At 49.0% G+C, this 12,613-nt stretch overlaps 1 protein-coding gene across 1 annotated transcript; it reads right to left on the minus strand.

Moving 5' to 3' along the window:
* Positions 1–847: 847 nt before the first annotated feature.
* CUNH9orf152 (chromosome unknown C9orf152 homolog) lies at positions 848–4,203 on the minus strand. Its single transcript, XM_008708044.1, has 2 exons — positions 4,017–4,203; positions 848–1,374 (listed from the first exon to the last, which is right to left on the minus strand). The coding sequence occupies exons 1-2, from the start codon at positions 4,201–4,203 to the stop codon at positions 848–850; spliced, it is 714 nt and encodes a 237-aa protein (XP_008706266.1).
* Positions 4,204–12,613: the final 8,410 nt, after the last annotated feature.

The following is a 12,613-nucleotide window of genomic DNA, read 5'->3' on the forward strand; positions in this document are numbered from 1 at the left end:
AATAAGAACTTAATTAGGAGAGGGAGAGGGTGGGAGAGAAAGGGAGGGGTGGAAAGTGAGAAAACAGATAAATGGGATGGGTGGATGGATGGATGGATGGATGGGAAGAAGGAGGGAAGGGAGAGGAAGGAGGGAAGAATAGAGGGAAAAGAGAAGGAAATACACCTGTGATGACATTGGAATGTGCAGTCTCAGTGAGAGGGGAGAGATAGCCACCCTTCCTGAACACCCCTTAAACACACAAAACAGTAGGATTGTTTTTTGGTTTTTTTTTTTAACCCACATTGACCATACTTTGGGAGCCTCAGCTGAAATGATATGGTCACTACCAATGAATGTAGTGACTTCTCAGTGAGCTGGCCTCTAGACACAGTTACCAGAAAAAGGCAATTCTCAGACTTCATCTTCTCCAGATCATGTGAAAAATCATCAGAAGGTATTGAAAACAAGACTGCCCATACCCATTGACTCCAAGGCCCTGCCAAGGCATTTCTTTGGTGTTATGTTTCAAAATTCCCATTTCTAGAGACAGAGAAACTGTCCTACTGGACCTCCCCAAGGAATGGGCATCTAGGGCTCCATAGCCATGTCTTCGTATGTAAGCAGAGTAGGGTCACAGATCAGACAGCACTCTTTCATCCTGGACTGTGTGCGATCTGGCCTAGGCAAATCTCTTCTTTTTTGAAGGACAAGACCATGTGTCCACCATGAAGTTCAAAATTCCTACACCTGAGTTAGTCCAGTTCTTGCTCATAGCTAGAGAACCAAGCTGTGGCTCTCCCTCCTGGGTTCTTTGATGAGGTCATCGATGGTTTCAACATTGAGACGTTTGGCTGAGTAGAAAGCTTCAGGCTGGGCCATACAAGCCCAGGTTCCTGGCAGTTTGAGAGATCCTGGGAGTTTTCCTCTGGGGAAATGGATAGTAGGCTGGTTTTCCAGACCTGTGTGGGTTCTTTTTGGAAGGAGGGTGCTGAATGTCCATATTTAAGCCAGATCCCACTGCCTTTGTTTGGGCATTGCCCACTGGACATTCACGCCGGGCTGTTTGTAGGATGGCGGTCCCTTGCTGAGTCATCTGATCGTTTTCAAACAAGCCTGGGTCTCCTTCCTGGGGGAGCCTTTGCTCAGACCCCATGAGCTTGTCCTTGTGTTTTACTGGCAGATTGGTTTCCTGGTGGAAGGTTTGGACACAGCGGTACATCTCCAGGTGCCTGTGCCATGGAGACACAGGGGCCTGGAGACAGTCTCTGTCAGCCTCCTCCAGCATCCCCTCTGCCTCCGGATCTGCCTCCTCCAGCAACAGCGAATGCCTTCTCTCCTTGTTAATCCAAACCGCACTGAGCATGGGCTCAGCAGGAGCAGGCATGTACCCTCCTGACAAAGCAAGACACAAGCAGGGTCAGCACTGGAACGCACAGGAGCAGCTCTCACTTTGGGGGTCTCAGTGCTTTCGAGCTGTAGGAATGCCATCCCCGAATGTCAAGGCAACCAGATAGTAAGTACACACTGCTTGTGTGTTTACACACATGCACGGATCCCACATGATCCCACTTCATATGCTCACACGTGTACACTCCCTCCCGTGCCCACACATCCACACCCACACAGACTCTAACACATGCACACACACATACACACTCAGGCACAACTATTCATTCATTCAACAAGTATTTACTGAGCACTTGTTACGCGCCGGGCATTACTTATTCTGGGTTCCGGGAACACGGCAGTAAACACTGAGACAAAATCCACATCTTCATGGATATGGTCTAGTGGGGTAGAAACACAGCGAGCAAACGAACACATTGTGATAAAATTGCAGGTGGTAACCAATGCTGTGAAGAAAAACTCAAGCAGGACAGAGTTCAGTAACAGACTCCAGGTCTTAGCTGCAGGGAGGGAGTGACCCGAGGTAGAGCTAGGGAACCAACGTTCAGGCTGAGAGAGTGGGACAGAGTCACGTGCACTCACCGGTGGGAAAGATTACTCTTAACTTACGGGGTTTGTGTTCTGGGGTTCCCGTAATGGGTTTACCACCCAAGGTGGAGGAGGGGGGAGCCGTATTTCAAAGCAGCCCCCTTTTGGAGGCCCGGCCGCTCTCCCTCTGCCATCCCACAGACACTGTTCTGGGAACACACATCCAGGCCGATGTTCCTCTTCTTTCTCAGGGACCTATTTTTACCACCTCGTGGCCCACGACAGCTTATTGTCTGCCCTTGGGGGCCGAGAGGCTTGTGGGCATGACTGAAAGGTGTTCCAAAGAGAGTAGGTCCGTGACCGGCCTGGAGTTGCGTCTGGACCCTCAGTGGAGCTCTCTTGAGCCTTCTGGCATTTGTCACTGCGGGGCCCTGGACGGGAGAGTGCTGGCAGGCGGGGAGAGACGGTGCTGAGCTATGAAGGCCGAGGGAAGCCCCTGAGAGGAACAGGACTGGGGCGGCCATCTCTGCAAGCAGGGGAGGGACTGGAAATGTGTTCCCGGTTCAGGACTACCGGATTTTTCTCAGCCTGACAAACATGGACGCCCTCACAAAAAGTCTAAGTGTCAGGTACTTATTTGAGAACAGAGGAAGAGGGGACGCAATGGGAGAACGTAGGAACCAGGACCCTCTCCAGTGTGTCCAGGTGGACAGGTGGGTCTTGGTCGCAGAGAGAAGCCTCCTCCAGCGGTCAGTCCCAGCCTGGGGTCCACAGAGGACAAGGGAAGGGACGAAGTGGGAGGGACCCCTGGACGCTGACCCCAGAATGGATCCGGCTGAGTGGCTGCCCTCCCCTGGGAGTCAGGTCTTCCCTGACAAAGGCAGTGTCCGACCAGCCCTAACTGGTTACCAGATGCTGGCTAGGGGAGAAGGGCCCTGAGTTACAGAGTGTGGGAGAGAGAGCCAGAGGGGAGGGGTGGGGCAGGGGGTGGTGAGTTCTGTGGGGCATGTCGAGTCGGACTGTCTTTGGGATGTGCCCATGTCGTGGATTTGTGGGTCTGAATTGCGGGTCTGTTAAGCATGGTACTTTCATTTGTTAGTGGTTTAATTTAATAAATGTTTGCTGAATGACTGAACGAATAAGACGTTTGAGGATGGACTAGGCCCTTAGGAACCTTTCAGTGTATACCCCGCAGTGATGGGGGGCTAGTGGGCTGTGCCAGTTCAGTTCAGACAGAGCCCACTGGCTGGCAACGGCCCAAGTGATGGGACATGGGCGGCTTCAGCTCAGGGGTACCACTTCTGTCTCAAAAGGCAGCACAGTCCCCGTCCCTGCCAGTGATGTCCCTCTGGCCCCTGATTCCTTCTCAGCTGGCCTGGTACTGGGTAGGCCACTCAATGAGTCCTGAAGTGTACAAATAACCACAGAAAGCCTCAGGCACAGCCTTGACCTTCCCACCTCCCTGACCCATTCATTCCTCTGTTAGAGGGAAGGACCTGGACGAAGCCCGATGCTCCTAATTTCCTCCAGGAATGAAATCTGAGCTCCCAGAGGGAAGAGGCATTCTCCCTTTTGAGGCTTCTGTGTCTCGTGCCTCCTTGGAAGTTGTTTGAGACAGTGATAAGCGATCTCCCCGAGCCAGGGTGCCTCCTGAGTCCTCGAGCCCACGCTTCCTCTGGCCTGTGCCCGGGCTATTAGCAGCACCACGTCTGCTCTCTCCGGAGCCAGTTTCTCTGCTTTGCAGGAGGTGAGACCCAGCCAGGAAGAGCTCCCATCTCCCCCCACCTGGCCCAGCAGGAGGCTAAGCCACCATCCAGCAGGCAGAACAGTCTGGCAAAGTGAGAACAGAAGGGCAGAGGCCAGGTACAGCAGGCAGCTGGCCAGATGTCCAGCTGAGGCCCCCGGAGGGGAACTGGGCCACGCGGAGCTGCCCAGAGCCGGCCTCCGTGCTCTGGCTCTGGCTCTTCCGGCCTCCTGGCTCTTTCCCACCAGGAGGCCCCACAAAGCCCAGGACTGCCCTGGCCACGGCCCACCACCCATTACGCCCACGGCCAGGCCCTCCTCCCTCCACTTTTGCCCCCAGCACCTGCCCGCCCTACCTTTGGGGAGCACCACCAGGTGGGCCTGTGCCCTCTGCTGCCTTCGCAAGCCTTCGTACCGGGCTCGAAGGACCTGGATGCTGAGCGGGGGCTCTTTCCCCGGGGCCTGAGTCCCTGAGCCCTCAGCCATGAAGCAAGAGCCCAGCTGCCAGCAATGCGGCAGGGCAGGGCAGGGCAACCCCTTCATCTGGATCCGGGAGAAAAGCAAACAGTGATGGGCGGGGGTGTGGGAGGGGAGAGAAGGAGCTGGGGAGGGTGAGAGGAGGGGCGTGAGGAGGGCAGGTGGAAAGGTAAGGGGGGAGGCAAAGGTACGGGAAACGAAGGAAGGTGGAGGGGAAGGCAAGGCTAAGTGGAGCTCGGGGACGGAGTGAAGCTAAGGTTAGGGAGAAAGGTGAGGGGAAAACAAGACGGGGGAGTCATGAGCGGGACGGGAAAGGCAGGAGAGGGGAAGCAGGGAGGGGAAGGAAGAGTTAGAGGGAGGAAGAAGATTGGGGAGGAGGAAAAAAGGGGTCCCCAAGAGGGAAGGAGGAACAGAAGAGGAAGGTGGTAGGGCAAAGGGGGCCAACAGGATGACAGAGGAGGGAGGAGACGGGGCAGGTGCAGGCAGGGCGAAGGAGGGACATGAAGGAGGGACCTGGAGCGAGGGACTGAGGGGCATGGGGTGAGGGAGGAGTAGGGGAGAAAGAGGAAGACAAGCAGAGGGGCTCCGAGTCCTTCTGGGTGCCCAGGGAGGCCCTGCACTCCAGGTCCTTCTCTGCTCAATCCCAGTGTTTAGAGTCAAATTCCCAGAGCTCCCGTGCAGTCTCCTGTTTCCTGGCTGAGCCGGAGCTGATGCGGGGCTGTGCCAGGTGCCTGCTCAGCTCACACCTCTTGGACTGAAACCTGGAATCTCACCAGCAAACCTGTCCGTTTGGTTTGCCGTTGAAAAAGGAGCCCTCTCCACAGCCTTGCAAAGCCGGTGTTGGGGGGATGTACACGCTGCAGCCATGCCTGAGGGAACCCCAGCAGGAAAGGTGCCCCCAAATCTCCACTCATCCACCACACACATCCCAGGGGGAAGCCCAGCCCCAAAGCCTGCCCTGGGGACAGAGCCTCTGGCCAGCCCCAGCTCTCTGACATCTGCACCAGGCTCCTCGGTCTCAGCCTTCTCCAGCCAAGCAGGGAGCGGGTGTTTCTCTTACCCACAGCGAGGTGTTCCCTCACCCGTGCTGGCCAGCCCCACCAGCTCTGTATCCCCTTGGAATCCTAGACCCTCTCTCCCCGGCGCCATCTTGGATCTATCCTTGTGCCACTTGGTCAACAAAGTGCCTTTCTACCTTGTCCTAACATGAGGCTTGCAGAGAACCAACTTCCCAGCACACCTACAGAGGCCATGGAAAGAGGGTAGCAGCTGAATTCTAGGAGCCGATCTGGAGCTGAGCTGGATGGGATCTGGCCACTGGGTGTGGGAGGGAGCGATGGATGGTAGATCTCCACTGGGCTGTGTGTTGGTCTTCTGGGGCTGCTGTAACGAAGTGCCACAAATTGGGAAGCTTAAACAACAGAAACGTATTGTCTTAGAATCCTGGAGGTCAGAAGTCCATGAGCAAGGCCTCAGCGAGGTTGGTCTTTTTCTGAGGGCTCTGAGAGAATCTGTTTTAGGCCTTTCCCCTGGCTTCTGTTGGTTTGCTAGCAATCTCTGGTGTTCCTGGGCCTGCAAAAGCATCACTTCTTCTCTGCTTTTATATTCATATAGTGATCTCCCTGTGTGTCTGTCTCTGTCCAGATTTCCCCTTTTTACAAGCACAGCAGTCATGTTGGATTAGGGCCCACTCTAATGACCTCATCTTAATTCAACTAATTACATCTGTAATGACCCTATTTCCAACTACTGTCACATTCTAAGGCACTGGGGTTAGAAACTCCACATATGAATTTGGGAGTACACAATTTAACCCATATCAGGTAGATGAATGATGGTTCCAGTCACAGAGCCAGGCCCAGGAGAGGAGCAGACGAGGTGTGGGAGAGGAGCAGGGGTTTGTTTTAGGTGTTGTGTTACGGGTGCCTGTGGTCTTTGGGTCATCAGGAGGGAATCAGCCCCTTGGTAGGAATGCAAATGTCCTTGGTGAAAATGATACAGTTGGTTATTGGAAAAGCTGAATCGTGCTGCTATGAAGATTTACATACAGGTTTTTCTTTGAATACTTGTCTACAGTTCTTCTGGTGACTTTTCCTAGGAGCAGAAGTGCTGAGTCATTTGGTCGTTGCCTGTTGTTTTCATTGCAAAACTCCCTTGGCTGTAAGTGTATTGCATTTTGAGGATATTAAAAAATGTTTGCATTGTATGCTTTGGCTTTTCTGTTGAAGCCAAGAGCTCTGCCCTACAGCAGGCTGGCCTTTGCAAGCTGGTGTGTTTGGTGTTTTGGAAAGGGGATCACTATTCATAATTTCTCATCATGCCATGACGAAATAACTCCCTGTCTAAAAACAAGATTTTGAGAGGCCAGGATACCGTCTGACCTTCTTTTCCCAACACTATTATATCAAAAGAATGAAAAGTCCAGGATAAAAATGCATGGAAGTTTTCCCAAATTTACTTTGTTGTGACCTATCAGAATCATTACCTGTGCAATTAGGACTTTATGTAATGACTGTATAATCTCGGTGAGTGGGCTGTAGAGACACTGTGGTGACCAGGTGCCCGGAGTCTCCTGCCAGAACACCTGGGTTCTCATCTTGGCTGTGCCACTTACTGGTTGTGAAACTGTTTTCTTAATCCCCCCATGCCTCAGTTTCCTCATCTGTAAAATGGGCCAACAACAGTTACCATTTACCCATCTGTAAAATGGGTCTAATAATAGCACCTTTATAAGGTATGAAGTCCTTAGAACAGTGCCTGGCATGAGGTCAGCACTATAAGAGCTTGTTGAAGGCAAATTTACAGATCAGTCCAGATAATTACAATACCTTTAATCAAGATACTAAGTTAATAGTACCAGTTCTTCTCAAGAAGGATCTTGCTGATTTTAGTTTTGACTATCACTCTCTATTAAAGAATATTTCCCACTCTCAATGCCTATCACTCTCTATTAAAGAATATTTCCCACCCCCCCCAAACGAAAGCATATAAAAGCTATTGAAGGCACACTCTGCAATAACTACTTAATAATTAATTTCAAACACCTAAAAAGAGATATTACAAAATTTAAGAACAATTTTACTAATGACAAAGCACAATGTACTGTAAGAATAACAGCCTCCTACTTTTGGTTTTGCAGTAATGATTCAATTCATTCAACAGGTATTCATTCAACAAGTACTTATTCAGTTACCATAATGTTCCAGACTCACTAACCAATTGATTAGTGCAGAAGAGCAGCTTAAACAGGCATTATCCTCATGGAATTTCCAATGCAGTTGTAAGGAAAGAACTGTATAATTTATGATAGGAACTAGGTGAAGAGAATACAATAAGTAATTTGAATTAAACAATGCATATAGCATTTGGGGGAGTTCCCAACTTTTAGAATGTGTGTAATAAATGTTACCTATGATTATTTATTATTCCAATAATGATTGTAATTTATCCAGTTTATTTACCTGTAAAAAAAAAAAAAATCCATCATCTTAAATAAAAGTTGCCTGCCCTCTAGTGGTGACTTTGAGTCATAGCCACACAAAAAACTGGGAAAAGTTGAGGGGTTTTGGTGTTTCTTCTGTTTAACGAGCTCTGGCTGGTTGGGATGCCCAGCAAGGTATCAGGCCCCATAAACCTATAACTTTCTTCAAAGGGCTTCTTTATGCATGCTCGGTGCTATGCGACCTCACCACCTTCCCTGGGCCCATTTATGACTAGTCAGTGGCCTATACAGTGGCCAGGGGTAGAACAGGCCTACCCATTCAGGAGGGTGACAGGCCCAGCTAAAGAGCCTTCGAATAGAGCAAGACAGAACCAGTAAGTCCACAGTCAAAGGAAACAGATGGAAAGTGTTTGAACCACGCTGGTGGTAGAACATTAGGGCCAAGAATGCCTGCTACCCACCAGGCAGGGTTGTCTCCCATTCCCCAAATATTTCAGTAGTGGCTCCAGGCAAGTCCAAGTGGATTTTTTGACTATTGCCTTGTTCTTACCTGCCCTGAATATCTTTACCATAACCCTGCGTTAATCCACCTATTTCCAGTGTCAAAAAGGCCAAGATGCTTTGGATATGCTGTCCCATTTCATCCCTACAAGCCTTCTGAGAAACAGGTATGATTATTCCCATTATAGGAGCTCAGAGAGGTTGTAGGACCTACCCGGGGTGCCACAGCTGATAACTGGCAACACAGAATTTGCACACACTTTATTCTGCTCTAAGAGCTTGAGTTCCTTCCCGTAGCCCATAGTCCATGGTATTGAAACCTGAGTCTAGTGAGGGTATGAGATTAGATAGTCCACCCCTTCTTATTATTAGCAAAACCCGCTTTAAAAAATACCTAGATTAAACAACCTTAATCAGGTTATCAGATAATGTTTTGCATGAGCTTTAAAAATAAGTTAACAACCAGGGGAACACCTGGTAGAGTATGTGACTCGATCTCAGGGCCGTGAGTTCAAGCCCCATGTTGGGCATGGAGCCTCCTTAAAATAAAAAATTTGAAGTAATAATAATAGGAAGTTAATATCCAGGAACAATTTGATCCCTTGTTCCATAATCTGTCCATTTTCCTTTAATCAACACATCCCAAATCTGATCATTGACTGAAAAGTCCCCACATTCTTGGACACTATTTTCTGTTTTATAGTGTCATGGCTGCCGTCCTCAGGTGTTGAAGCTCATTTGGGGGTTCTCGATCCTGAGTGCACATTAAGAATCACTTGAGTAACTTTTTATGGTTTCTATGCCAGAGCTTAACCCACACCCACCGGATCCAACTCACAGAAGGAGGGGGCGAGGCTTTGGTGCTTTAATACTTGCCAGGGCGCAACCAAAGCCAAGAACCACTGAACTATTTAAATAGTTACTTATCAAGCTACCTAGCTTTGGAGAAACTTTCTTCTGTTCACAGGCCTGGCAAGTTTCTTTGCAGAGACGCATTTATATGGGAGTGCGGGGTGGGGGAGGTAGAAGAAGGGATCTGCTTCAGGTCTCAGTTTCCCTGCTCTGAGCCCTCTGTCCGATCTCAACACAGGTATGTCCTCTGCACTGCGGCCTGTGAACTTGAGACCTGTGGCAAAGATTTGGGGAAGAAGAGTCTTCCTGCCGGGACTTCCCCACAGCTATCTGACCTGTCAATGTCGCCCTGTCGCGTTACCCGGGCTATGAGCCTCTGCTTAGACCGTGTTGTCCAAGTTGCACGTCTCTGCTGGGCGGTTACAAACAAAACCAGGGCCTCTCTCTAGCGTGTAGACTTGGACACAGACCCAGATGTGTGCACTGAACGCCAAGGCTATTTACTGAAGTCCTACTCCTCTCTGCTTCTGTTTCTACCAAAGATTTCACCTATATCGATGGCTTTTGGAAAATGATTTTGGATCCCTGCAGGTTTTGCGGATGGCCCCTGGGCTTACAGAAATCACGTGAACTAGTCAGGTGAGAGTTGCTCAATTTGGCCGCACTTCCCTGTCAAGTTTTGACATTTGACTCTTTGTGATATTGTATTTCTTTTATTTGTGTCTGATATTTATTTTAATGGGCTATTTTTGTGTTTGGGTGGACTTGGAGAGGTGATAAGCCCAAGAACACAAGGGTTTTTGAGACCCAGAGTCAGGTTAAACATTTGCCGGAAACTTCCATGTCCTGGAATTTCTTTCCTTGCCTCCTGGACTGCTTAGTTCTTTCTCCTCAGAATTTCTGGGTGGAGACAGGCCTAGGTGGCCTCCCCACTTCCTTCAATGGTGACTCACTAAAGAATAAGCCTTTCATGAGTGTCTAGCTTCTCTGGCCCCAAATTTAGCCCAGCCTTCCTGGGAGAGTGGCCATTCCTTTGAATAGTCAAAGGAGAATGAAAGCAGCAATGAAGGGGCACCTGGGTGGCTCAGTTGGTTAAGTGTCTCACTCTTGGTTTCAGGTCAGGTTGTGATCTCATGGGTCATGAGATTAAGTCCTGCATCAGGCTCCCTGCTCAGCATGGAGTCTGCTTGAGATTTCTCCCTCTGCCCCTCCCCCCCACTCATGCACTCTCTCAAACGAATAAATAAATCTTAAAAAAAAAAAAAAAGGAAAGCAGCAACGAAAAGGTGATTACAAATAGAAACACTGTGGGTCTTTCGGCAGTTTGTGAACATGGAGGATAGATAACCAAGTATCTAACAGTCCTGACTTCATGCCTATATTCTGCAGACGCGAAGAGACACGGAGTCGGAGATGGAGAAAGATTTTGGTCCATCCAGAAACTGGAATTTGTACTTTGCTTGAAGGCCAATTGACAGAACACCTGAAGACACTCCTGGATCATTTGTTGGTAATAACTACCTCCCCAAAAAGTTGGATTCGCTTAGGGACCCAGGTGGAGAGTGAATCTAAATTAAAGAAATGTCAAGCCGTACATAAACACATCAATACAGAAAACTCCCTTGAAATAAAACAACTTCATACACTTGTGACAAGGGTGGCACCGTAGAGCAGCGGGGAGGGCAGTCAAAGGTGGCACCGTAGAGCAGCGGGGAGGGCAGTCAAAGGTGGCACCGTAGAGCAGCGGGGAGGGCAGTCAAAGGTGGCACCGTAGAGCAGCGGGGAGGGCAGTAAACAGGGTTCAATAAACAGTAGTTAGTCGAATGGACATCCCTGTGGGGAAGATTAATCTTGACTTCTGCCTCCCATCGTACAGAAAACCCAATTCTAGTTGAATTTTAGGTCCAAATTAAAAAAGTCTTCTAGAACAAATAATAGAATAAGTTTGGGGGGAAGGCAAAGATAATTTAAACAGGACAGGAAAACCACTCATCGTGAAGCATATCATTGATAAAATGGGCTGCATTTAAATGAAGAAATCCTTGGTTTCTTATTGAAGATATTATTAAGAGTAAAAACGCAAGGTGCAGAGTGGATACAGAAAGACCAGTCGGCAGAGTCCCATCTAGAATATGTAAAGAACTATGAACCACTCAGAAAAAATAGGCACCTAATACAGACATAGTCAAAAGACAGGTACTTCAAAACAGAGGCCAATAAGCATATAGGAAGATGTTCAGCCCCACAATACTGACGTCCATAACGGGGCTTTTTATAATAGATTTTAAAAGGAGTGAAATATTCACATCAACTTTCCTGGTATCTTCTGGTAGTTCAATAATACATCTAATGCCTGCTAGTTGACTTGACACTTGTCCCTGCCATCATCAGGTGGAACTGAGTATAAACTTCTTGTTTGAACCTATTCTGATCATTTCTTCTACCTACAAAGTCTATTTAAAATGTTTCTTCCTGGATAATAATCCTTCATCTCATTGTTTTATTCTAACACCCAGTCTCAAAATCATTTATACGACTTTGCATTATTTTTTGTAGATATCGTTCAGTCAGCTAAGCAAAGATCGCTCACCCAGGACACACGACGCTTGCCTTAGTGCTGGTGTGCTGTTTGGTTGGTTTTTTTTAGAAGAGCTTCGAGCCAGTACTCTAGGTCAGCATTGACCTGTCTGGTATCATCCATTGGTCACTACCTCTTCTTCTCCCAGTTCCGGCAGTCCTACACGTGTCTCTTTTGATGGGCCAGGGATGTTTCATCTCGCTTACATGGACAATCTAGTTCACAGTCATACATACCAACATTGGCCAAAGAGAATTCCAAAGCCTAGTGGTACACCGTGGAGTGGGAGTAATAAAATACTGTTCCTTGAACTGGGAATGTACAAGCCAGTGTCCCCAGCTTCTTTCTGTGTTTTAAAATGTCAGTTTTATTTTTCAGATATGATGAGGTCAACAGAGCGATGTCTACCCCTGGAAAGGTAGCCTGTGACTCTCAGCTCTCGTGAGGAGGGGCAGACCATACTGTGCCAGGACCACATGGGGAAGCACCAGGGTCAGGCCGGGCGAGGAAAGGATGAGGGAAACCATCGGCGAGTGCCTTTATTGTGGGTTGCACGGGAAGCAGCAGGAGAGGCAGGGCAAACAGCCTGAGGGTCGGCCAGTTTGAATACTGGCAGTGGGCTCCAGGGCCCAGGAACTGTCCCCAGCTGCCTCGTCCCTGGCTTCCACTCCTGGTGATGTCAGGCCTCGGGTTTGGGGGTTTTAGAATCTGAGCTGTGGGTTCAGCTCGCCTGAGTAGTGAGGGCCCTTCATTCCAACTTTTAGAAACACACCTATGTTTGGTTTTCAGCCAAGAGGAGCAAATGCTGTGCTCGTGGGACACAGTTGAAGTCACTGGGAAAACTTAGGCTTCCGTCCTTGTGACACATGGTGGGAATTCACACGATGGATTTTAAAAAAAATTTTAGTTTGATTCCAGCGTAGCTAACATACAGTGTTATATTAGTTTTGGGTGTACAATGGAGCAATTCAGCACTTCATACATCACCCACTGCTCATCACAGTAAGTGTGCTCCTTAATCCCCATCACTTATTTCCCCCATCCCCCCACCTGCCTCCCCTCCGGTGACCATGAGTGTGTTCTCTAGAGTTAAGAGTCTGTTT

The sequence above is a fragment of the Ursus maritimus genome, unplaced genomic scaffold (assembly GCF_017311325.1).
Source record: "Ursus maritimus isolate PB19 unplaced genomic scaffold, ASM1731132v1 scaffold_17, whole genome shotgun sequence".
Classification (NCBI taxonomy): Eukaryota; Metazoa; Chordata; class Mammalia; order Carnivora; family Ursidae; genus Ursus; species Ursus maritimus.